Raw genomic sequence first — 27,057 nt, forward strand, 5'->3', positions numbered from 1 at the left:
GCGTGGCGGTGCAGCGCGGCTGTATTCCTTGTGTGAGCCCAGTGCTCTGTTTGCGGTCACTAATGGGCATCAGAAATTACAGGCAGTGGAATCGCGCCCCGCGGGGGGACTGGCCTCCTCAGCGGAGCGGAGCACTTAGATGGTGTCTGAAAGGCTGCTGGAGGAGAAAGGGGGGAACTCAATGTCACAGCCCTGCCTCATAATTAAAGAAACCCTATTCCTTATCCACTGTTAGGTGAGCCCTGGCTCGGTGCTTCATCTGAGGGCTCCCAGGTGGGCGTCTAATGCGAGTTGCCCCCGGTGTGCATGTGGGCTGATCGGGGGAGCTTTGCCTTTCTGCTGGGTGTCTGAGCTGGAAGCCCTCTGCCCATTTTCAGAGTAATGGAGCCAGGTCTATAAGAATCGCAGACCTCAGAAAGTGAAGGAAGTATCAACTGTGTGATGACTGAAAGCCCAACAAACCCAGAAAAGCCACAAAGTAAGTGGAAGGTGCAAAGTAGGAGCCATTTTAAAAGTGAAAGTGTCTTCAGAGTTGCCAAAACGATGAAATATGATAAATTTAAGTTTCTTCTTATTTAGAAATTCAAGGTTCATCGTTGCTTCTTAAGTCTGTAGATATTCTCCCTGCCTAATCCCTCATTTGAAGTAAATAAAAGTAGTAGAGCTGTCATGGTCAGGTTGTTTTCCTCATCTAGCTCCCATGCTTTATAATTATTCATATGAAATGCGGTGCTGTTGATGGGCAACAGTCTTATTTTCTGCTTCAGTCAACAGTGCACATTTGTATTTCTAAATTGTGCAGCGCTTGTTATGTAAGGCAATTTTCTGCCTTCTTAAGAGCCAGATCTGCTGTGCATTAATAAGAGTAGAGCTGAGGGGTCCTGTTCATGCTCTACACCACACAGCCACAGCAAAACGCAGCTGCTTTTACTCAGATATACATACATACATATATATACATATATATTCAAAATTTATGAGAAATGTCTGGATTTAAAACAGGAATTAATTTGGATAATACTTGACATGTTATGATGTCTTTATTTCTGCTTCAGTTTTTCCAAGTTCTTACAAATCAAATTCATTTCAACAATTCCCTTCAAAAATGTAAGGAATTAAATTTTTATTTTTTATTTTATTTTAGGATTCCTTCATACTTTGATGACAAAATAAAACTTTTCCAAACTTCAATTTTTTTCTAAAGTATAAATACCAACCCCATGATGGACTGGCGACCTGTTCAGGGCGTACCAGAGACAGGCACCAACGCCCCACGACCCAGCACGGATTAGTGAGGTTAGACAGTGAATGAATGGATAGATGGATTTATCGGATGGGTAGATAGATGATTAAGCAAATAGAAAAATACTGAACAACTCAAATTTAGTAAGTTGGACAAATGTATTGGTGCATGGTTGAACGGATGGATGGATACAGGACAAATGAATGGACAAATGGACGGACGGATAGATGGATGGATGGACGGACAAACAGCCAGATGAAAATTTGACACATGAAAAGAACATTTGTAGAATTTGCTTGGGACAAAAGAATGAAAATATTCTTTTCCATACTCCACATCATTTTTCCATATTTATCCCAGTCTGGAAAATGTCTGATATTTAGTGATGTTCAGTTTTTTATTTTTCACAACTACAGATTTTTGACACCAGATGGACGGGACTCCTCCTTCCCAAGCAGTTTAAGTGACTCCATTTCCTCTGACATGCCACAGTGTGAGCCGCAGCATCCACATTTGAGCATGTCATTTTAATTTCGATTTAATATCCAGCAGAACAATCAGCGGCTGTTTCATTAAACTCAATGAACACTGCGTTGAGCTGGAAAATCAATGAATCGGCGCGTGGGGCTCATTTACCGCACGTGCTATTACAATGCATGAAACACCCACCACACATGAAAAAATTACACTAAGAGCAAATTGGAGATGGGGTATATTAACCGTAAGCAGCGGGAAAGAAAAGTAGCAGAGATGGATCTGAGATTTGAAGAGGGAACAAGAGGAAAGGCAGGGTGAGGGCAGGGCAGGAAGATGGCAAAGAGGTGAGAAAAATATAGAGAGCGCACACTGCCAGGCCTCTGAAAGGCTGTTGTAGTTGGCAGCAGCTGACCTTAGTGACGATGGCTTTTCACCAGAGGCTTCTAATGAAGGCTGATTGCCGGGGAATAGTGAGGGAGCCACAGGAAGGAGAGGCCAGAGAGGGAAGGGGGAGCGGGAAGAGAGCTGGGAGAAAGAAAAGGATGGAGGAGAGACTCAAGTAATTGCAGCACTTGTGGGTTGAGGCCCCGCGGTACTGTGATGTCGGGGTGCAGTGGGGAAGAAGAGAGATGTCTGTGGACACTTTGGTGGTAAATTGTGGAGCACGGGGATAGGAGGCAGGCCCCTAGGCTGTAATTACCCCTATGAGTGTGCGGATTGAGAGTGGACAGGCCCGGTGTGGAGCTCTGACAGCGATCAAGGAGACAACTGCGAGGAGGAGAGGGACAGACGGCAGGAGTCTGACAGACGAGGAAGACAGGACGCCTCCACCTCCGCCTGGCCCCCAGAAAACCAGCCAGGCAGACACTGGACTGAGGTCAGAGGCTATTAGTGAACACACAACATGCTGGTGACAAGACAACTATGACAAGAACAGCACAGCTCAGGGTTCCTCCACATTTTTCATTACACATCTCCACATCATTTCTGACTGAAATTTATATTTTTTCTTGTATTTTTTTAAAGAAAACCCTGGACATTTGGGCTTGATGATCAACTTTGAGCCTTCCTGAAAAGTGCATGAGCTTTATAATCTGTAAGTTCTCTAACTAAATAATGGAGAAATAAGAAGCCACTGCTGCAATTGGCCTCTTATTTTCAGGGTGGTGTGAGGTGACTGCAGCAGCATCTGGACCAACTTACATCAGCTCTATTTTAAGACCTTTAACTCCAAGACTTGTCCATTAAGAAATTGAACCCATGATTCTCAAACCGGGCTGCGTTACCTGGTATTCAGAAGAAAATCTGTATGAACAATTTTCAAGATAATTTAACAAAATTTTTTTTAGGAGAGTTGTATTAAAATGTATATATACAATTAGTCAGAATAGCAAATGCATTATGGATAAATTGTGAAAATTTCATTTTACTATCAGAGAGTCTCAGACCTAAGGTAGCCATTTTGGATTTTGAAGTCATGGTTGGTTGAAAGATATGACTTCCCAAATTTGAATTCTGCCTTTACAGGACCTTTCTGCAAAATGTTCCCCTCCAAAAATCTGTGTAAATGTAAGATAATTGTACTACATCCTGAAACCAGTCAAGAAGATAATTAGATTCAAACTTTTACCCCCTTTTCATTAATCTTATGGTGTAATACAACAAACTTAGAAAGTCAAATGTTAAAATACTATTTTAAAATGCCAGTCAGAATGGCGGTAATTGGAACAGTAAGAATCACTGTCCTGTTATAGGGTACAGTGAACTGCGCTTACTTTTGCTTAAGTTTTCATGGACACCAAATACTGAGGGTGAACTGTAAAGGCAGCTTCTTCAAAGCCAAGTTTGTGAAATTTTAAACTTTTTGTTCCTAAAACTTCCTAAAAACACAAATTTTAATGCTTTGACATTTTAGAACCAGTTTAAGAAACACAAGTCCAATTGAACCCGAATTTATCAACAGACCAGACAGTAAAAGAGACTTTATATATATATATATATATATATATATATATTTTTTTTTTTTTTTTTTACTGAGTTGGCATTCAAGTAGGAAGGGAATAAACAAAATACTGATGAGTAAAATCTTTTATTGTAAGTGTAATTTGGATAAATGTTAAATAAAAGAGTTTAATACACATTTAACCCCAAAGTTATTTCATGCCACTGCCACCAACATGTTTTATAACATTATTATTGAAAAAAATAATAATGTTATTTTGTTTCCCAGACTTGAATCTGGTATAAAGTCTATAGAAAAAGCTAAACATTAGAGTGATGACAAAGAGACTTTTCTACCTCAAACAGTGGAAATGCATCACTACACATAAATACTCAAAATACCAGTAGAAAGCTGGCCAGAAATAAATGTCATACCAATAAAGATTATTTCCATTGATTTATGAGAAAAGTATGAGCAATTTTAGATGCAACATTTTTAATCAAATGTAAAACAAAACCCCCTATTTCCTTGTCTTCGAAATTTGAACTCCTCCTACATTGCTTTATTATCTTTCAAGAGATGCCTGCTTCATTTCCTCTTAGCAACAAACATCTTGGCTGGATGAAAAATAATTAAAAGATTATTAATTAATTAACTAATTAATTTAAAAAAGCATCATTAGATTATTTTATGTATTAGAAAATGGAAGAAACAAAATCATCTGATAAAATGTAAGGATTTTTGCATCTGTAATTTATCCATGCCTGGAAAAGATAAAAGCAGATTCCAGACTTTTCCAGACAACCTAAAAGTTCTGAGTGGAAGAGCACATAATGTAATGTGATGAAAAAATAAACTAATTAGATCAGAGAGGGATTCTGTGGCTCCACAGGATGGCGTAGCAGGGTCAGGAGGGCCTGGGCACTCTCACTGGAATAAGAGATTTGATAGGCTAGCCTAAGCTTCCCATTGCCACGGATCAGTATGTACTGCCTCCCCTTTTCCTGCCTGGGCTGATGTAACCCACTGGAGTGGCAAATTACACCAGACCTACAGCTGTAGCCCGACATTATGATTAATTTGATCAGTAATTTCTCCTGTTTTTCATTTTAATCGCCGCGACCATTCTGCTGTGGCAGGTCTTTCAGATCTAATTAAGATCAATTCCGGTGTAACAGACTTGGCGCGCCTTTACCCCGTCAAATCCCTGAGCTCTCCGGGCGTGGAGAAAACCCGCAGCTCCAATCAATCAACTTCCAGCAAAATCCAGCGCGCTCCTGCAATCAGCCCATTAACGCACTTAAGCAAATTTCATAATCCCCCCTCCGCGCCTCCTTTCATGTCTATTTGTCATCACTTTGGTGGCTACTTCAGGCAGCCACAGGCTGCATCCAACATCACCTTATACGTTAGGGAGAGAGAGTGAGACAGGGGCGGCGTAGAAAGTTAAATCCTTCCTCCATTTAAGATAATTACCTGCAGTAATCTAAGGCCAGACCTTATTGACTAATGGTGACTTGATCTGTTGTGGCAGGATTTGTATTCTAACAAGCATATTAATGAGGAAGGTAATGAGTTTTGTCACACAAATTAAAAAACAGAAAAAGCTCAAGGGATGTAATGAGTGCTTTGGATTTTCTCTGTACGAGTTTACAAAGAGTATCACACACCTCCCCTGAGAAACGAGCTACAATGAGACATTAATTGGAACATAATGAATGTTTGTCTCTAAGCAGCTTGGCATTATGTTAGAAGCAAATAGTTAAATGGCTGAGTGATCATACTTGTCTGGATAATAACAGCAGAAAATAGGGGTGTTATCATTGTATTATGGTAATTACGACTGCACTTTAGAGCACAGGCCAAGTCCTCTGGGTGAAGAATGAAAACAGCGAGAATGCCCTCCTCCTCTGGGTTTATTTTTAACATTTAAAACCATAACCAAAAATTGGTAACTGCTTAGAATTGCAGCTGCAGTTAAAAGGCAAAGATTATTACTAGAGCATAATAATGTGTGGATATCAATTTAAATCAATGTGTTTGTGAGTGGCATTAATGTTTTTTGTAGCTTTCCATGTCCTCATTAAATGGGGCTGTATTTTGGAGTCAAACACATTGTATTTAGCATATTTAGCACTATCTTCTGTATTTAGCAGAAGATAGTGGTAACTTTTCCCTGAAAAGGTAAGAGTATAGTGACAACTGTGTTCACAACGCAAAACCACAAAATCTAACAAATTCAAGTATTTTTGGCCTTGTTTCTAGTGCAGATATCTTAGTGCACTTGAATTAAGATAAAAACTCACTTAACCCAGTTCCTTAATGGTAATAAAAAGGTACTAGTTTCACTGGCACTATAAAATTGGCAGTGCAAGTAGTACATTTTTATTATTATTAAGAAACTGATTTAAAACAAGCTCCTATGTTCTGCTAAAAAAGTTACTTGTAAGTTAGATTTGTCTTATTTGAAGTGCACTAAGATATTTGCACTAAAAACTAGACAAGAAATACCATGAAAGAGTTTGGATTTTTGCAGTGTTGAAAGTTGAAGAAGTCATCACTTTGGTGGCTACTACAGGGGAGAACTGCCGCCCTCCACAGGTCTGGTTCGCAATTCGATATAATTTCTAGATGCCTAAAGATGACACATTCATCTATTCACAGTATTCATGGTATCTTGTTCCAGAGACGGACATATTTTGATAACAAATGAGAAAATCAAACCAAGATTAGAAGGAAAAGTCTTTATGAAGCTGCTGAGAGAGACTCGTTATTTACAGAGAGATGAGTCCTGTACCAACATGGGCTGAATGGAAACTCCAGGAAGAAGCCTGGAGAAATGTCTTTTGGTCTGATAAAACTAAAATAATAGTATCTTTTGCCATGATGACCAACTTTACTTTTAGGGTGGAATGTTGTGAACAACACACTTACTGTGAAGTTTGGAGGTGGCTGCATTATGTTGTGGGACTGGCTTGTTGTGAGTAAAATAATCTGCTAGTTGAACTAGCACTTTTTTAAATCCAATGAATTACTTATTTAAACTAAGATCTAATACCTTACTGAAAAGTCATAAGCTAGTTTCGTCTTATTTCAATATATTTGCACTAGAAAATAGATGAAAATACTTGGTAAGATTTGGATTTCTTGCAATGTAACCAGTAGGTAATTTCACACTTAAGTCTTTTGTCACTGTGTGTTTTGGAATTTACAATAAATACCTTAATCTACAACTTTAAATAAAATTATTTAAATTTTTTTTTTATACTTTTTGGATTAAAATTAATAGCTTAGATCAATCAGTCGATAATTTAATCAACAACAAAAAGTCGTTAGCAGCCTCCCTTTGTAGGACTAAGCCTCCACTCTGAGTTTCCACTCATTGACCTAAATGTCGTCGGGAGGTGGGGCTGCAGGTTAAATTTCACTGCAGCTTTGAAAGTGTCCTGAGGCCGCGGCCTGTCCTTCAGCGAGACTCTCGCTGGGTGACACTCTCTTTGGCAATCGCAGCAATGACCCTGAGAAACTAAGCCTTTTATGACAATTCTGCCTCTCCCCTACACAAACACACTCCATAATCCTATTTGATGAGGCAATATCTTAATGACACCTGATGTGGCCTCTTCGCCCCCTGAAGGAAGGTCTGTCCTCAGTCATCATAATCACCCACAATGTTGCTTTTAAAAGAAAACAATTTCTAAAAGGCAAAGCGTGTCAGGCAAAACTTCCTCAGGTGGATTCCAAGCACATCAAAAACTTAGGCACAGCTGGTGGACTATCTGCTTTTTATGGCTTTGTGCTTGTTCCATCGCAGTTTGAATGCGCTAATCTGTTATTTTGGTCACTCAGACTGGATGGTGCGTTTAGCGCGATGTAGCGGCTAGCCTTTGGAGCCCATTAAATCCAGAGGCTGTTTTTCCTGCTGAGTCTCACCAGGCCATGACAGGGCCGGAGAGGGCTGCAAGGGGAAACAAATAGCCCAACTCATCCCGGCCATAAAGAAGCTCGCACCACAACCCAATAAGGGTCTGACGCTGATGAATGTGACCAGGGACGGAAAGGCGACCCTGGCCAGTTTCCACCAGAAATGAAACCACAGGGATATAAAATAGGTTATTATGGTCACACAGTGACAGGCAGACGCACAGCGGGGCAGAGATGGATGGACAGACAAAGTGACTAAAAAGGAAGCTGAGAAGGAAGAGAAGCAAAAATTAAAGGATGGACTAAGGCCTAAAGATTGATTACGTGAGGAACAGCAACATGAATATGTGCATCTTTGATTGTGAAGTTCAATATCCTCAAGTGGATTAATAACATGCATCGTCTACTAGATCCATATAAGCACTCAGAGAAGCTACCACTCTCCACTTTAACAGGCACTTGATAAATAACTAGTGGGGAGTGAAGAGTTGTGTTTATTACTTGACAAAATTGAAACACTGACAATGACGCTATTCAGATGCTCACTTCAGTTTTAGAGGAAAGTTTCCTTTGAATAAAAATAACTTGTCTTTATAAAATTATATATTTAATAGAGAAATATTTAATTTGCTGCTGCCAATCTGCAGCAGCTCTGAGGAAAAAGTCAGGCTACACGCTGTACAGGTCAGTCATCACAGAAAAATAAAAACACAAATTTCTAAATATTTAATTAATGTGTCTAAAATCCACATTCTGAATATGTTTATCATCAGATACTTACTGGAGAATTTCTAAAAAGCTTGCATAAATCACAAAAAACCCATGTAAAAAAACCAGCAATGCTCTCATTTAATTCATGTTATTCAATAACACAACTCACATAGAATAGTTACTTTAAGTTTATCCCGACTTATCCTCTACAACCAACATGTTTATGGTTAAATGTCACTAATAGAAAGTGATGTCCCATGTCACTGTGTCCATATTTGCCTTTAGTCTAATGGAGATGCCCTGATCAGGATTGTGTTTCCTGAAATTGATCCATGTCATTTAAAAGTAGACATCTGTCAATACCAAAATCTGATACAACATTAAAGCTAATTTAAAACTCAGAAGATGTACAGTGTAATAAAATCACGTAGTACATTAACCAGTATGTTTTCTTGACAGTGACAGGAGTTTTCATGGAGTAGCTTTTTGTTTCAACATGATGTAACTCAGCACATACAGTAAAAACTCTTGTCTTATTCCTAATGACAATATTTTGCTGTATGCAGCTTGTTTCACACTAGGCAGTTGCTTCCGTCTTTGAATCAATTCTGTGATTATGGAAATTCACACAAAATCAACAGATCCTTCCATTTTTTTAAGCTAATGCATAAATCTGACTGTATTGCAAATTTCATGCAAACAATTTCAAAAATATTGGGTTCAGTGTTGTATTTGTATTTCTTACTGCCTCAGTTTTACTGGATGTCAAGTTAAGGTCTATTATTGATATAGCAAGTATCTAAATCAAGCTATTATTAGTTATTTAACACAAACTTATTTAAAGAATAAAAATGTTTGTGTGTCCAATCTGCTAGATTTTGGAAGGAGTTTAATGAGGAAAAAATATACTAAAATATTTCTAAAGTAGCATTAAAAAAATTAATAACTTTGAATGCAAAAAAAAAAAATAAATAAATCACAAAAACAATCGGGAAATCCTAGAGAGACTTGTTAGGCTAACTTTAGCATGTTTCCTCTCTGTTTTGATAGAACCTCTTGATAATTCAACCAGTAGCATTTACTTGCCTGTGCTATCTAATCAATTAGACTGTTATTTCAACAAATTATTGTGTCCGGTCTATAATGCAGTTTTGGAAATCATCAAAACTGCAGTACTTTTTAAAACTAGTCACGTATATTGAGCCTGCACTGCTCCCTGTTGTGGCAAATTAAAAACACTCAGCTAAAACAAAAACGTATTAGAGGTTTCTTCAGTGACTGCAATGAGAATTTTTTGAAAAATCTCTCACCTGAAAATCACTCAATTTCTTTGAGCATTTATTTTGTAGAAATTCAGATATATTTAGAGTTATTTCTGTAATTATTAATAGCTAGAAAATATAAAACATAAATTCTAGATTTTTAGGAAACCTGAAACATGCCTAGTTTTGTTCTAAGCATCAAAGCAAGTACCAGGGTTCTTTGTAGCTTCGAAAACAGCAAGTTGCATTTAAATAATGAAACAATGCTGTTAAAAGTTGAATGTAGCTTTCTGTTTGTGGCAGATTTTTCTGCCATGATATTAACAGGCAATGTTGTTTTTATCAGTTTATGAAAACGATTTCACAATATAATTCACATCTAAAGTTTAGAAATGCAAGTAAACAGCTGATTTGTGCACATCATGACCAATCTCATAAACAGTGTGACGCCAGATTTCTGTTAATCACAAGCTGTGAGTGGATGAGGACTCACCGGCAGCGGTATGGGCGGAGTGACAGGGGAGGGAAGGCTGCGAGCCGGCGACTGGTTCGGCCGGTGAGGCGGGGACTGCTGCGGGTGTCCAGAGGTGGAGGAGCAGGTGGAACCTGGAGATGGTACAGAGGTGTGCTGCTGGCTGGGTGGGGTCATGTGATGCTGGGTTGGCAGCTGGTTCTGGGTGTGGGAGTGGGTCTGTTGGTGATGATGATGGTGTTGCTGCTGCTGCTGTTGCTGCTGTTGTTGTTGCTGCTGCTGCTGCTGCTGGTGATGCTGCTGCATCTGCTGGAGCTGCTGCAGGTGCTGGAGCTGGGAGTTCAGTGATGAGGTAGCTGTTGACGAAAGGACAGCGGGTTGATTTGTGCGTCAGATCCCAACTTTCACGCATACAGCACAACAAACTCAAATAAGCTTGTACACTGACAACCTGAAAACAAGTGTTTTAGCACATAAAAAGGAAGACCTCATTATTTGAGGAATATTCCGACACCTCAGAAAGATGTGGAGGTGTGGATGACAAAAGGTGAACAGTGAGAGACACATGTAAATTGCGTGGAGCCACAACAAGGTCCTCCAGGGTTTTTTTAGCCTGCATGAGAGAGAGAGTGAATTTAATTTAGCAAGTTGGAGGACAAAGCCCTTCAGCCTGACTGATATAACTGCTCTCTCTGGAGCCAAAAGTCATCATTGTTATATGGAGAATGACACAATCTTTGCTTTAATGGCTTAAAACCTCATAAGAAAGAGACATCCATCTTTTCACAGAGTTCAGAAATAAACCCATTAACTAATTGGATCCAATAAAAGCATTCCAGTAAAAAACTAACTTACTCACTTCAGTGCTTTACATTTTGAAGTGGTTTCCAAAAAAGGTTAACCCTTGTGTTGAGTTCTGGAGCAGATTTTGTGCACATTTTGTGCAGAATGTTCACCTAATAGTAGATTTTTTTTGTCTAGCATATCTAAAATATTCTAAAGTAAATGTCTTGTCAAAATGCGACTTGACACGCCATTGGATGTACCCAAATAGCTCAGCTCAAAGAATTCAGAAGAATCCAGAAAATGGCAGAGAACCTGAAAGTTCTTGGTATATATAAGGTGAGATGATCCTGAACCTGTAAAGCTAATTTTCTAATTTATTACAGCTACTCCAATGTAACAACCAAGTCGAGGGAGAGATATTCAAGTATTCACCAAGTCAAGTCAAATGACTAATATCGCATGCACACCATCTAATATGCCTTTTACTGAATGTAATGAATATACAAACATAAGAAGAGTTTTAAAAAGCTGCAAAATATTTAAAACTATTTATCAGGTTAGAGACAAAAGCAGAACTGTACAATGTCTCAAATCTCAGTTATCACAGCAGTGGCAACTTGTGCAGAGGACTGCGTGGAGCCAATATTTAGTAGTTGATTATTTCCTGAATACAAATTCCATATGCCAATTTCATATTTGGCCTCTTGAACAGATTTTTTATTACCCTCGATGCCCACATTGGATGTGAATGTTTGGTGGCTGAGATGCTAAAGCTCAGTAAATGTGGTGGAGACATTGAAATGTAGAAAAAGAAAATATCACAAGTGTGTATTTTCCTGCAGAAACATTCATTAATGTTTAATTTTAGCCAAAAAGAAACATAAGTGTGTTTGTATTGACACTCTTAACACCTGGCACACGAAAAACTTTAGAGCATTTTCTTCTCCATTATCTGGATTTCTAAAATCACAAGAAAACTGTAGAGAGCCGCATTTAAAATTGGGAACAAAATATAAGATTGCAACACTACTACTAAAAGCTGCAATAATATCGACTGTGATTTTCTTAATCAAGCTTAACAGATGACTGAAGGTAAAACCACTTCTTCTTTCCTCTTTCATAGGGAATGATACCAATCTCTTTATGTATCACATTAATAGAGTTGATATTAAAATAAGCAAGCAAACACAGGTCTAGGGAAGGTTTTAGCTCTGAAACTATAACCATTACTAACATCCGAGATGACCTTCACACCGTTTTTGAAAGTCTGTTCAAAACATTGACTCAGTTTTTGTACCTTTATCTCTCTGAAGTTTTCTGTATGATGGATTGAACAAATGATTGAATGAAGAATTTCAGAAAATAAAAACTTGGATAAGAGCAAATCTTATCTCTGTTATCTGATATTTCTCAATATTACCACTGAAATTTCTGTAATTACATTCAGTTCACCAGAAACGTTCCAACAAACCTTGAATCTCCTCTACTATAACTATTATCCAGATTAATGGACATTTAAGCAAAAAAGTAAAATGATATCTACTATGAGTATAAAAAGATGAAGTTTAGTTTTCATAGAAACTACAAGATTGAAAGGATTCAAACTATCCCAGTAAAACAATGAAACCAAAATTACAAAATAGAACAATTTATGACCTTGTCTTGAAAACTAATCAATAAAATGTTGTGACCTCTATTAGTGGAGCTTTATCCTTCTTTACCAGCAAATTCCTCACATTCAAATTTACAAAAAATAAAATAAAAAACTCAGTGCAGAAACCTTGATTGAATAAAAAGTAGAGCCTTTGTGATGAACAAAACGTTCCTTCAACCAAAGATTCATAAAAACACCCCAAACATTCAAAACTAGGTCTCGCAGTTTAAAATAAAGATGGAGCAAGAAACAATAGCTCTGAAGAGCGCTTCTTAACATCTATTGATAAATGCAGCCTTGACAGTGCATAGTCAAGATTGCATACATACAGAATCAATGCACTTAAATAATTTAAGTAAGCTTGTCTCATAAAAGATGAATAAAACATCAGAGCAGACATGTCTTTGATTAGTGGGGTCACTTCTACTCCAGGACAGGCGTGGATGAACATTTGATGAAGATCAGATCTCTCCTCACTCTGCAGAAGCTCAGCCAAAGGAAGCTGGCATCTCTCGGCCAGTAAACAGTGCACTTTTATATTTCTTCTACCTCCTGACACATTGACACCTCTCTCACACCCCCACCATGAATTATATATCAACCGTGCGAACAGCAAGAGTCCAATTCTCGCTTGAAATGTTGGGCCGAGCTGACAGGACCCGCTCTCTTCCTTTGCAACTTCGCCACGACAAAATGTTGAGACCTCCATTTAAAGATAGAGTGAAAGAGAACAAAGATGGAGAAAAACAAAAGGGGGGCAAAATGAGATCTCTGTCAGAAAATTATTGAAACCAGACGAAGATCAAAGACGATTGAAGAATTTCCTGCGGCACCAACCATTACGCTGAGGAACAAGAGGCACAACAAAAGAATATGAAGCAAAAGAAAACAAATACAGAGGGAATATGGAAGAAGCCCCATGTGGCCTTATTATCAGGGCTACACTGCAGGTAACTATATTCTTTAACAGCAGTGCTTTATAAATTCTGTCATCTTGTTAAGACTGTCAGGACCACTGACCCTCCGCTCCTTCCTAACTGGCCAACTGGCATTCTGAAGCTCATTCTTTTAACCGCGTCCGTCTGATTGCTCTGCTTGAGCACATAATCCAAACGGCTTGTCTCAGCTAATTGTTTGTGCTTCTTCCTCCAGCAGAGACAGAGCTGAGGATGAGAGTTGGAGCTGCGCTTATAATGGAGAGAGGCCAAGAGGGTGCTGTGTTCCTATAGTGCTCATTATATCTCCCACTGCCTCTTTGTTGCGTTTCATATTCACCAGCAGTCGTGTGCTGCACTGCGAGTGGCGCTCCCACTTAGTCACCATGCCTGAGGTGGTGGAGGAGCAAGGGATTCTCTTTCGCTGTTGTCACTACTTGCCATATTTAATGCTTGTAATGAGGAAAGGGTGAGATCGCTCTGCTTCGTGATCAGATACAACCTGAACTGTGGCTTTTTGTGCTCCATTTAAATATTTAACAACAATCAGCTGAGACAGAAGTGTAAGGCCTCCAACCTTGCTGCTTTGAAGAACTGTCAGCCGTCTCTCTCTTATTTTTTTCCTGTAGTGCCACAGAAGAAATCAACTGTTATCTTTGACTGTCCTGGCCCCGGGTTCTGAAGTGCTGTAGGACGAAAGAGACTGATTGTCAAAGGTGGTAAGGCTAGGTCAGAGCTGGCTCGTTCGTCAGACAAAATGCTATTTTTGTTTTCTGTGTGGTTGAGAAGTGAGATGGTGGAAAGGGGGGCTCTCTCATTACAAGCACTATCTCAGTATCCCTGCCAACCATCCTGGTACAGCGCTTTAGTCTCTGGGGTTCATTCACACCCGGCTCTTTGTTCCCCTTACAGTGCATTACATCTCTGTTCACAACTATCCTCAATTAGTTATAACTTGATGGTAAGTGGGTTTGAATTCAGGATTTTTGAATATGCAACTACTTTGAAAAATGATGTCCAAGTAAACTGTGTGTTCTTCAACTTTGCACTTAAACAATACCGTAACTACAGGCAACCTATTATGATTGCTTGAATAGGTTAGGATAGCTCTATTGGCATACAAAGCATGTTCATTATATATTTTTTAAACAAAATAATGAGATTTTAGTCTGGCCTGTTCAGCCTATTTTGAGTTTCGTTCAGAGCAAATTCTTGTAGGGCTTCTTGTCACTTTAAATCCAAATAAGCTGCTGGCCACAGCCCCACCTTACAGTTTACACTCACAAAATAGCATTGATAATGCTTCACTTTCACATTCTGATCACAAACAGAATTTTTTGAAACTGTTTGGTAAGGAATCTCTGCTCATTGGAGAATTTTCTCAACCCTTCAAAAATGTGGCTCCAACTCATTAAAACTGTGAAACAGCCATTTAGCTTAGCACCAATAAGAAGTTCTGAAGCAGAAGCTATTTTTAAGATAATCTGTAGTTAACAGTTGACCAGTTGTAGTATTTTCACTGCACTTAAACATTATGAATCTTCCACAAAGTCAAGGTCATTCAAGATTATTATTATCTGACCCTGTCATATCAGATCATATTAAAGGTCACATTTATGGTCCCTTTAGAAATGATAATCATCCTAAAGTGCTTTTCTGATCATTTGTTTCAAAGTTGAAATATACAAGCAGCAAACAGTTTAATATATAATCTCTCTAAAGAGAAAGGTCTTCTTGGTTATCATCGTGTAGTCTTTGGAAGATCTCGACCACTGCAGCATGAAGAATGACTGCAATGTCATATCAATTACATCTGCACAAAAAGACTTTAACTGATTTTATTTTGTTAAATCGCAAACATTCCATGTTCTATGACGAAGAGTCAGAAAAGGACAGAAACAGTCCTCTCATCTTAAAGGAATTCAAGCTATCTGGGCATCAAAAATGAAAGCATAGCTTACAAACCTTGGAATGAATATATTAGGTTCATGGGACTTAATAAAGCCTCTAGATTGTTATGGTATACATATACATAAATGTTTACCTCACATAAAGGCAATATTACTGAGAGCAACTCTGCATCGCTTCTTTCAGTATGAATATTATCTTAAATAGGAGTGGCAAAATGTTTTTAAAGTGCCTTGTTTGAATGGAAGAACTCAACTTAGAAGAATAAATAAATAAGAGCTATGTACATTAAGAGGCCATCAGGCTACAGTCAAGCGTGTGAGGATTCGTTGGGATTGCACTGAGTGACCCATCCTGTATTTTTAGGAACTGCTCAGGTCTTGCCTGTCATTCTCTAACGAGAAAGGTAAGTAAGGACAAACAAGCTCCCCATTACTGCTCTACCTCACGTTCTGCTGAGGAGTCCATAAAGCTGTGTCTCAATTGCCTTTTCAGTGAGTCACACTGATAATTACTCCACTGGAGATAAGGAGATTTAGACTCTATGAGATCTGGTAATTATGAAGTTGGTCAAAGGAAGGTCATTTTATACTCTGTGGACTAGACCAGAGCAGTGGCACACTAATGAGAGAAAAAAAAATGCTTCTGTGCTCATGTGTTTTTGTTCAGGGTTAACTTTTAGTACAGAGGTCCACTATTTTTAATCTTAAAAATAATCAGATTTTTTTTGTCCCTTCTAAAATTCACAAACATTTTACTGTAATCAGACTGGAAAATAATTTATTAAGTAAAAGTGACTTGATAAATCAAAGCATTTTTAAATGATGGATACTTAATTCTCAAAACCAAAATAAAAACTACACTCTGTTTTCATGTCCTTGACTTGCAAAGCAATATTATAGGCCAGGCATTTTATTTTGTTGATCTAACAAATCTAATTGTTGCAATGTTTATGGGCAAGTCATTTGCTCGCTCACTGAGGGAGGAAAATTTCCCAGTAGGAAAAACAAAATGTTTTATTCTATTGCTTTCCTTGCCTTTATAAAGGTCAGATCATGCAAAATCCACTTTTTTAATACTTAAATACATTTTACTGTGTACTATGAGTCTCTAGAGTGTATAAAAGTTGAATATAGTCTCTCCCGCTGTTGTCTAAACATCTTTATATTCAGTTCGTAGTTTTCTCTATTCCCTATTACATTTATGAGCTTATGGTGTTTGCTGTGGAACTGCTAAATAAGGTCATGGACATCCAGCTAACCAATTCTGATAATAAACCATTTTTAGTTTCTGCAGAGTTTTTTTTTTTGTCCTAGAGTCTTGGATCTAGACCATGTTCGGCTGTTGCGTGCATTTACCCACACAATTCATTACATGATCCATCAGCATCAGAGCCTCTTCCAAGTGCCTGATTAAATGGTATTTTTCTTGGAAATGAAGCCACATCAGTCGGGAAAATCCTCCTTGTTTGCATGAAGCACTTCAAGAACAACATTATCAAGAAGAATTTTCCAAAAAACTTTCTTTAGTTGATGCACAGTTTCTTTTGTCAACAAAACGACAAAATCAACAAAGTGGTAAGCTGCAAATAATAAATGACAAACTTTATTTTAGACTGTTTTAGAATGTATTATTTTGATAGCAGAGGTATTGTGCCTTCTGTGTGCTTGGTTTTAGGAACATGTTTTGAATAGTGGTACAAAAACAGTTTGTCAGTTTTTGTTTTGGGGATCACATAAGCCAAATGCATTCAGTGATGTTCTTGGTGCTAGAGCTGGCAGTAGCTGACGCGCTAACTTTGTTGACATGTTCATTCATCTTGTGGTATCATTTTTTTGTCTCGAACATGTTATTCTGTATGGATAAGGCTTCTCTTGTTGACATTTTTTAATCAATTTGAGAAAAAAACAGAACAGCTGAAACTCTAGTCATTAAATTTCAGGAAGTTCACACAAGTGTTATACTTATTAGTCAGGAGAACTAATTTTTGTTTAAATGAGGTCAGCACACAACTACTGGAACTGGATTGACATATAACAAGAGCCAAATTATCAACAACAGGCTAACGCTAGGCTAGCACCTATGAAAATGATCAACAGAAAAATTCTCAGCATAACAACATAATCTTCAGGATTAAATTAGGGATTTAAGACTGTAGCTGTATGTGTTGAATCACATATATCCGTAGGAACAAATTATAAATCTATGGACTTTTTAAGTGAGGCTCTCTCCTACATTAGAAAAGCCCAGTTAAGCATGCTGGTGCAGAATAATAAGACTGTCCTGCAAAAACTCCAAATGGAATAAAGTCACTGTTGAAAAGAACAAAACAAAAAAGCTTACTGCAGCATCTTGAATGTAATTGTTGAGTGAATAAGTGTAAAAATGATTTATTACCAATATCATTTATTATACTTGTGGGTCTACTGTGGTAATTTACTGTCCTTTAAAGCTACTCACTCTTCAAGTGCATAGATGCCACTGATTTTATTAACAGCAATGTAATATTTAATCGTAACGAATGCCAGAAATTTTATGACTGATTGTTATAAGGGACAAGAAATTTTAATTGGAGTATCTCTGACACAACATAAACACATTTAGATTTAATTTATAGTAATGTCTATAAAAAGCAAAATCAGAATAAGAAGCCTATCTATCTACCTATCTATGGGGAGTAAACCACTCACTGGTAGGGATTCAGACATAATGCTTTCACGATGTGATGTAGGATCCAGGGCAATATCAAGCAGTGTTGTCGAATTCAACTCCGAGGGGAAGCATTTCAAAGAATCAAATCCTCTCCACGGAGTTGTTACACATACAAGAAAATCTCTGTGCACTTGATGATGTTGCCCTTTTGGTGTTGCTTACGCTCTGATATTGATTTCCAAAGTGTGGCCCATAAGCTCCTGGGGCTTCCTGACAAAGTTCCTGGGGGTCTCAAGCAAACTGGAGATTGGTTTTCTTTAAGAATTTTGCTCCAGGAAGAATGTGTAAAACATGTTTCTAATTTTTTAAATTAGAAACTCCCATAATTTATTATTTTCTTAATTTTATTTTAAGCTATAGAAAAATCTTAATAAATGACTCAAAACTACAAATGGTTCAAACTTGAGCAGAAATGAGCAAATATTTATTGGTGCATTTCCTGCTTTTAATTTCTTTAAACTCCTGTAAATAAAGGTTGTGTTTTTTCCCCCTTTAATGTTATTAATGTTTAGTTTTTGTGACTCATATGGTCATAAGCCAGTTAACATATTTTGTAATTACAGTGAGATGTAAATTTTGAATAATGACACTTCATTAATCTTTATGTTGTTGCAATAAAAATCTGATGAACTGTCTAGGGGTGCACCCCCCCTGTCACCCGATTGACCCTGTGACCTTGCAAAGATAAATGAATGTCAACAATGGATGGATGAATGAAGCTACAGTCATTTTTTGCACAAATCAGATGACTCCTCCAAACTTTTGGGATATAAAGTACTTTATCAAGTACTTTAAGTACTTTATCATTCTTAATCAATAAAAGAAGTTAACAAATTTCCACTTTCTTTAGTTGTTTTTTAGTTTCTCACATCCCAAGTGCACTTCAACATCACCAGTCTGTAATTCTGAGAAACTCAGTGAGGAGTCTTTCGGCTTTTGTCCTTCAGAGTCCAGAAGGTGTCGGACTCCCCTGTTTTTTTCTTTAAAACGGCCTGTCTGCCTGGCGGGACAGACCGGGTTATTACAGTGTGTTCATGGTCCCATCATGTGTCGTCAGACCAAAGCGGAGGCCACGAGTAAAAGCCTCATGCAAAATTTATGTTCATGCGGCTGTTTCAGTGGGTGGAAAAATCAATATTGCGAGCCTGATGCACGGAGATGACTGAGTGCTCTCTGACTGACAGTAAAAGCTGAGAGAGATTGAGCGGCTACATTTACTGTGCTAGAAATGGAGTGGCGTGGAGTTGCCCTAATAGTCTGGTTCAGCTCAAATTTGAATTTCATTGTGGATTATTTTTGTAGCAACTTGGATATTGAAGAGTTGAAGAATTACACTATGATTTTAAAAAAACGGGGTTGTGAAAGTGCACTGAGCAAGCTTGTCTTCAAATGGTCTAAAACACATCTTGCATGTGGTTTTTGAGCAGCTATAGTGTTCAGTATTATGGGGTTATTAAGGCTTCCTTTCCTTCCCTTCTTGCACAGATATATAAAATGATTGTAGAATAATCAAAAGACAATGTGGGTATGAGAGGGACATCACAGGCCTTTTGTTCTGTGCTGCTCCGCTTACATATGCTTTTGATAATGTACCACACATACACATATACGCACACACACTCTCACAGTGCATTTGGGAAGAAATGTGAGAAAAAGAAATTCAGTGGGATGAAATAACCCCAAACAATGGGATTTGCTTTCCATTCTTCTGCCTCCATCTTCTGTCTTTAATTATTCCCTTTGGTTGTCTGAGGGAGCGTGTAAGCACTTTCACACAGCACAACATGCCCGGCAGCACAACACTGTCTGCCTTAGTGATGTGGAGACTTCTGAGTGACACTGAGCCTCTTGTGATTATTAATGCTGTTTAATACAACACAGAGCAAGCCACTATGACTGAGGGGGGAAAGAAAAACAGATTTCAGAATGCATGCATTCAAATGTGATGTGAATGGAATTATGTACTACATGAGCACTGCACTTCAGATACGCAATCCCCCACTGCTACATAAACAACGTGTAGGCCGTGAAATGAAGGATAATTTCTGCAGATGCAACAAAGAGAGCGTGTGTGTGAACAGCCTGCCCGCTGTGTTTTGTACACAGTGTCTAATGGACCCTCGGCTGATCCTGGTGGGATCCTTTTGTGCCGGTTTAGTAGTTTCTTCCTGAATCGCATATGAGATATTTGAGAGCCCAGAACGATGTATGATGAATGAAGCGGCGTGCTACTTATACGCTTATCGTGCTCACTGACTAGCAACAGGTTCAGCAAGGGGCAGCGGCAGTAAATGAAATTCTGCACCGGGACAATATATCATCAAAAGAAATGTATGCGCTCCGAAACTTACAAGCCCTTCTTCGGATGCGGACAAGGTGCCTGACAGGGCGGGGGGAGGGTTGAGGTGGAGGAAAAAAATAGAGCGAGGTGGAGAGGGGGATTTTATTCTTCATTTTTTTTGGTGGGATTTTGTTGAATCAGTCCTATTTTCATATTCTGTGTCTTTTAACCATTTCACTGCAGCTGGCAAATGAAAGCTCCAGGATAATTTCACAGTGAGAGCTCCCTGAACAAAACCCCCCACGGTCTGTGGAAAAAGGTGCTAAGTCTACTTTATCACTGCGAATTACACTGGAGTAATTCAGCAAGCGGCCTTGTGAATGGGAGAAGGGAGAAGAAAAGGTTTTTCCTCCCCTCCTCCTTCTTAGTAAGGATTTCTTCTGATCTGTAAGTAACAGATCCTTCTCCTGTACTGATGCCACAGGATCCATCTGTGATGTGTCTGCAGTTAGTCCAGAAATAGCACCCACGGGACGTACACGCTCTTCAGGCCTCCTGTGGGACCTTTTAAGCTGCACTGATACTGATAAAAGCCCCCGCAAACCTGCCCCCTAGAAACCTCGGCCATTAATTAAGGTAATTAGGCTCTGGTCAGCAATTAGTAACCACAGACGGCTTTTAGCGGCAGCTAAGGAATCCCCACAGGAGAGAGGTTCGGTTCCATACCATCTGCTGACAAATGTCACCGCAGACTCTTTGGTTTCACAAACAGGGAACTGGAGAGCTGTGCTTAAAAGTGACCTCTGTGTGATCCACGCTGCCTCCCAGACTCCCACAGCTTCACTGCAGCGTTTGTTCTTTGCGTTTCTTTGGTTCTTTTGTCTTTCAAACACAGAAGAATGAATTCTATGAAAATCCATAAATGTTGTACACCGAGAGTAGGAAAAGGAAACACCAGGCGCACAAGGTATTGAGCAAAATTAAAACATATGGGCTGTGTAGAAAGTATTGATTAGAGTGTAAAGCAACATGGATTTGCTTGTATTATTAACTCCATTATGGATCCATATTGACATAATGTTCGTTTACATTATAATGGTTAATACTGGTATTTTAAAAATGAGAATATTAAAAATGCTAGTGGACATATATTGATTACATAAAAAAAATACAGATACTGACTTCCAACAAGTTAATTTTAAAATCATCTTTATAAGCAAATATGAATGAGAGCTGTAAGACGAAGGATATATATATATATATATATATATATATATATATATATATATATATATATATATATATATATATATATATATATGTGTGTGTGTGGGTGTGTGCGTGTGTGTGTGTGTGTATGTAAAAATAACTAAAAGCAAAAAACAAATGAGACAGTGAGATCTGCTGCATTTCCTTAAATAAAAAGGTTTTAACCATTTAGGAAATTAAACTGAATTTGACAGCATTGTTTGATAACTATGATTAAGTTTATTTCTTTGTGTTCATGCCTTGAAATAACATACCTTATGAATTAATGCTGTTTAATCAAACTGAAGTGAAAATGAGTAAATGTCACATCAAAAGTAACCATTCCTGTCCTAATGCAACTATGCACTGTGAAATCCACACTGCTGATCCCAAGATACACACACTATAGCTATCATCACTGCAATACCTCTGCATCCACATACAGACCCACAAAATCAGCTGCATTCCTTATGTTTATATCTATTAATTTTTCAATATGCCAACATACATGAGTAGATAAAAAAAATCTATGACAACAGCTTTACCAAGATTTGATTTATGAACAGGAATTTTATAGGATTCCTATAACTATTGACAAGGAGCAGTAATAAAACTATGTGATAGCTATGTGCAAAGGCAATGGGCTCAAATTACTGAACCAGAAAACACAAGCTTAAGTAGACAAAGTTATTCAGCTATCTTATTTTGGTGAATTAATGTGAATCCTACATTATAGTTATTATTCAAAGGTGTTCCGAAGTCTGAAATTTAACTTATCAAATCATATGGATAATTACACATAAAATTGGAAAGAACTGTTAAAATGTTGTGAGAAATGTTCTAAAAACAAATCTATACTTTAAATCATTTATACTAAAATCAAAACACCGGGTTGTGAGAGTTATAAGGTGCTAAAAGTAGAATGGGCTGATGAAAAAAAGCTGAATACACACATTCAGCCTCAGATGACAAATCATGCAATAACTCACATTACCAAGGAAAAGGAAATAAAGGATGCAGCTGTGCTCCTTTACACAATTTCACATTTGAAGCAGTTGGTGATAACACCATTTTCATTTCGGTTCAGTCCCATAAAATTACCATTAACATTACAGCTCATGCAGAACACAGATAAATGTAAAATGTCACCCAGTTCTGCCAGGCAGGAATTCCAGTTCCAGAAGATTACCATCTCTGTCTGCCTCCTCCCACTGCACCTTGTTCTAATATTTCATTTACAACATTTCATAAGTTCATTTTCCCCTCACTGACCATGTAAATCACAAATCAATTCTCAGTTAAAATGCTTGACTACAGATTGTTGCTGAAAGCTTCTAGATGGCACCACAGCAACGAGGCAGACCTTAAGCAAATCATTTGGAAACACTGCGGCCGGAAGAGGAAAGCAAAAAGTGGGATGTAATTCTGACAAAACAACTCTGGGGTCAAGCGGTCAAGCCATTTACTGGAGGCACTTTACAGGCTCCGAAATATCATAAAGACAACACACCGATGTGTGTTTTAATACAGAATTAAATACTTATCATTAGCTGGAACTTGGTCATTGGTAAATCTATTCGACAATAAAATGGCTCAGGATAATGAACTCTATTAATTATGCCTGATTGTTATAGGCATAACAATCAGGCATAATTAATAGCCTGATTAATAGCCAATACATGCAATCTATTTGATAGATTGCATGTATTGCACATATATGCAATCTATCAAATAACTTTATTAAGGAATCGTAGAATAGTTTTAGTGATTTTATGCTTGTTTATAATAGCGATTTTCCTATTAGGAGAAGGCCCGCTCCTGGTTTATTGTAAGTAATTTCTATGTTTCTATATAGCACCAGGTTACAAAAGAAGTCATTTAAGATGACATTCGTTCTCTATAACTTGCTTCTTTAGTAAAAAAAAAAAAAAAGGGAGCTCATGCTGAATCTTATTTACACACAGAATATAATTTCTGTCTCTCCAAAGCTTCCCTCTGCCGTCTTCATTTCTGATCTATGCCAACCTGCAGTGGCTGGTTAGAACATTTAATAGCCAGCGAGACACTTTAAACCAAAGGTCCACATATATCTTGAATGGCAATTGTAATTCTAGATATGACATAATTGTTGAAAGTTTTTATCTCTACATGTAAGAATGTAAGTTGTGAGAAAATATATTGCTAAAATGGAAACTATAAATGGTACATTAAAGCTCAAATGGCTTTCCTTGATGTCTGCAGCAAGTTTAGCATGCTACAGAAGTTGAAATGTGCTATAAAATTAGACTAATCAGTAGGCTCCAGTCTAGTTTGGTTGGTACCAATTTAATTATTGACAACATCTGCAAGGTGGATACAAATTGATGTATTGTTGATATTAAACATCCTGAGGTGTATTGCTATTTTTCAAGCACTAAAAGCAATAAGTAAGAAGCGACCAAAATTACAAATAGTACAAAACAGCAAAGGGACAGAATTAACATTACTGTAATTTGGCATGCTGTCCATGTTTGATAATATGACAGTCTTCTTTTGGGAAACGGATGTAAATTAAATAAATATAGTCCCATTTGGTACTGAACCTTTTCTGATGTACATTTCGTACCCCGTTTTTTTGGGTGGGGAACAGATATATGACGGAGATATCTATCATATATTATATGCAAATTAAAATTGCATCTTTTCGTTCTTCTGAACGTAATATTCTTGAGTTGGATGTCTCATTAAACCACTATAATAAAGTGATAAGACATAAAAAAGAATAAAATGTTTTTTTTATGGGTATGAAATCAGAGAAAAAAGCAAACAATTGCATTCCATAATTCCTATAATTGTTGTCAACTTCACCCTCCTAACTCTCACAATACTCATGGCTCATTGTCTCCTCCAGTAAAACCCTTTGCAATAAATGCACTGCTCTCTGTGTACACCCAGTGCAGACAGGCAGTGTGTAATGCACACAGGCTGTCTTGTATATTGTGTGTTTATGGAAGCAGGTTTGCAAAAAGCCCCCCTCTCTGTTTACCAGTGGGGGCAGATGTCAGGGTTTGCTGAGGAGCAGCAGAAACAGCCACATCTGATTAACAATATTATTGTTGTCTTCCACAGTGCCATGGAGAGTCGCCCTGCTCCTTTCTTTTTCCTCTGTTTCTTTCTTTTCTATGCTTTGGAAGCGTGTTGTCCTGTGGCAATGCTGCACCAGAATAACACTGCCACCATACGCAGAAACAAAACATGAGTCAAGTGTCAGAAGCTTAAGACAAACAGTGCTATTGTTTTGTACCAGGGAGCACATAAGTGGGAGAATGCATGATAGAGTCATACTGTATATTCAAATAAGCTGCTGCTCATTTTTGCATTTTCTTTTTAGTGCGAAAGTATAATCACAAATGTACAACCTGAATGCACAACACATGATTAGCATGTCTGCAACAAGTAAACACCAGGAGGTAAAATTCACTTACATCTCTGCTTCAAAACACATATGAGGGAAACAATCAGTCTCACAGGAGTGTGCAAGTGTTCATGGGTGCATGTACAGTAAACCCCAGCATGTAAATTTGAGTTTTTGATCCTAACCCTGTTAATGCTTCTCTGTGCGTTTTGATTAGCTGACTTTTTTATCTTCTTTTCATCTGTCACAACGACTAACCCAGCACGTTTCCAAGCTGCTTATTGAAGACAAACAATAAAAACACTGGCAGATATCAATGGCAGAAATGAGAAGCCGGGTGCCGTATCTGCTGGGACTGCCTGGCGAACCTGCCTCTGCCTGCGCTTCATCTGCAGCAGCAGCAGCTCTCACTCTCAATTATTTGGCTGCTGTCACAACAAATCAATCAAATTACCGCTCCAGGACTGTGTGCAGCTGCTCCTATTGCACCGCTAGTTGCATTAGCTTTGAAATGTATGAGGTCTACATTTTATCACTGTTATTTATTTAATGCAGCTCTCTCCCCTGTGAGTCATCCTACAACCAAAGCAAACTTAAATCATTAAAGGACGACGTGGAATTTCATTCTGCTTGAAAACACTTCAAATTAAACAGCGATAATCGAAGAGGGATGGGCCCGGGATTTACTGTGTTACGATGACAGATGTTAGGGTAAAAAAGTGAAGACTGAGACCACATTAACTCCTTGACCACACTGACATGGATACTTAGCACATGCATTCCCAGGTTCTATAAAACACAAGTTTTGTTTAAAAAAATAAAAAATGTTCTCTTGAAACTCAGAAGTAATTATTTTCAGTGTGTAAGACCAGATCATTGTTCAAGCTCAGTTATTCCCAAAATATTTTTCACTATCAAGACTAAATAGGATTTTCATTGACTGCTCAGTCTAAAAGAACCATAATGTGTGAAATACCATCCTTGCATCTGAAACTTTATTTTACTTTAAAGTGAATGATTTTAATAATAATAATTAAAAAAAGAAAACATTGATTTTAAGCTCAGTCTGATCAGTTTAATACTTCTGGACACAGCATGTCTTATTAGTTTTATTATTTTTGGTGTAGATGTTGCCATTACCCTCAATAGGAAATTCAACATTTTGCTTTTCAAAAGTCTTTTATCTAAGAATATTGCAATTTCATAGCACAACCTTCCAGACCTTTTCAGGTCTCCCGGTTCTGCTCTGCATCCCCAGAACCAGAACCAAACGAGGAGAAGCAGCATTCAGCATCAATGCACCACAAATTTGGAACAAACGTCCAGAAAACAGCTGAAACACTGACTTCCTTTAAATCTCGACTAAAAACCCACCTGTTTAGGATTATATTTGAAATGTAATCAATTACAAATTTATTGATGAACTTGACTTAATGTCGTGTTTTGATTGTTGATTCTAAGTTGCATTGTGTTTCTGTGTTTGTTATGATGTAAAGTACTTTGAAGTGCCTTGCTGCTGAAATGTGCTATACAAATAAAATTTGATTTGATAAGAGAAAAAAGGCTGATTTTAGAATATGCTGCCAATTTAAGTGACCTCACTCCTAAAGATTTTATTAGTTGAAGTCATACAACCTCACTTCCTTCTGGTGGACTATGAGTAGAATATAAATTATTGTTTGCAGAAACGACCCCCTGGCAGGTTTCTATGGATTCTTGGTTGGTGTTTAGAATCTCACTTTTCTTTTTTAAACTATAGAAACAACATTTAATTTTAAAAAATAGCTGGAATGTAGCTATGATCTTTTCTATTCCTCAAAATGAAGTAAAATATACTGTCGGTTTGAGTGGCAGCAGCAAACATAGAAAGATTGTCTGATATTCTGTGGCTCAGAAAATGTAAAGAGTGAAGGGACACAGTGGGTTTCTCTCAGCAGACAGAGGTTAAGTCAGAGGACCTGCCTGTTGAGCTTACCTCTTAAAGGAGCAGCAATCAGCTGAGGCAGAAGCGATCCAGTCTGACATGTCTAACTAGTGTGGAAACATTTGGCTTTTCCCCCAGGAGCCCACCCTTTGGTGGTGTAATGAGCAGAGTGATTTCCCTAATT

The 27,057-nt window shown here is 37.9% G+C and overlaps 1 protein-coding gene across 5 annotated transcripts in view; it reads right to left on the minus strand.

Annotated features, from left to right (window-relative positions):
• The window catches only part of pou6f2 (POU class 6 homeobox 2), a 94,435-nt gene that overhangs the window by 30,237 nt on the left and 37,141 nt on the right, over window positions 1-27,057 (minus strand). For all 5 annotated transcript variants that reach the window (XM_044104265.1, XM_044104270.1, XM_044104267.1 and 2 more), the window contains one exon: window positions 10,053-10,387. In XM_044104265.1, coding sequence (XP_043960200.1) covers window positions 10,053-10,387 — 335 coding nt within the window. The remainder of the gene's footprint in view (window positions 1-10,052; window positions 10,388-27,057) is intronic.

The sequence above is a fragment of the Gambusia affinis genome, linkage group LG21 (genome assembly GCF_019740435.1).
Source record: "Gambusia affinis linkage group LG21, SWU_Gaff_1.0, whole genome shotgun sequence".
NCBI classification, from domain to species: domain Eukaryota; kingdom Metazoa; phylum Chordata; class Actinopteri; order Cyprinodontiformes; family Poeciliidae; genus Gambusia; species Gambusia affinis.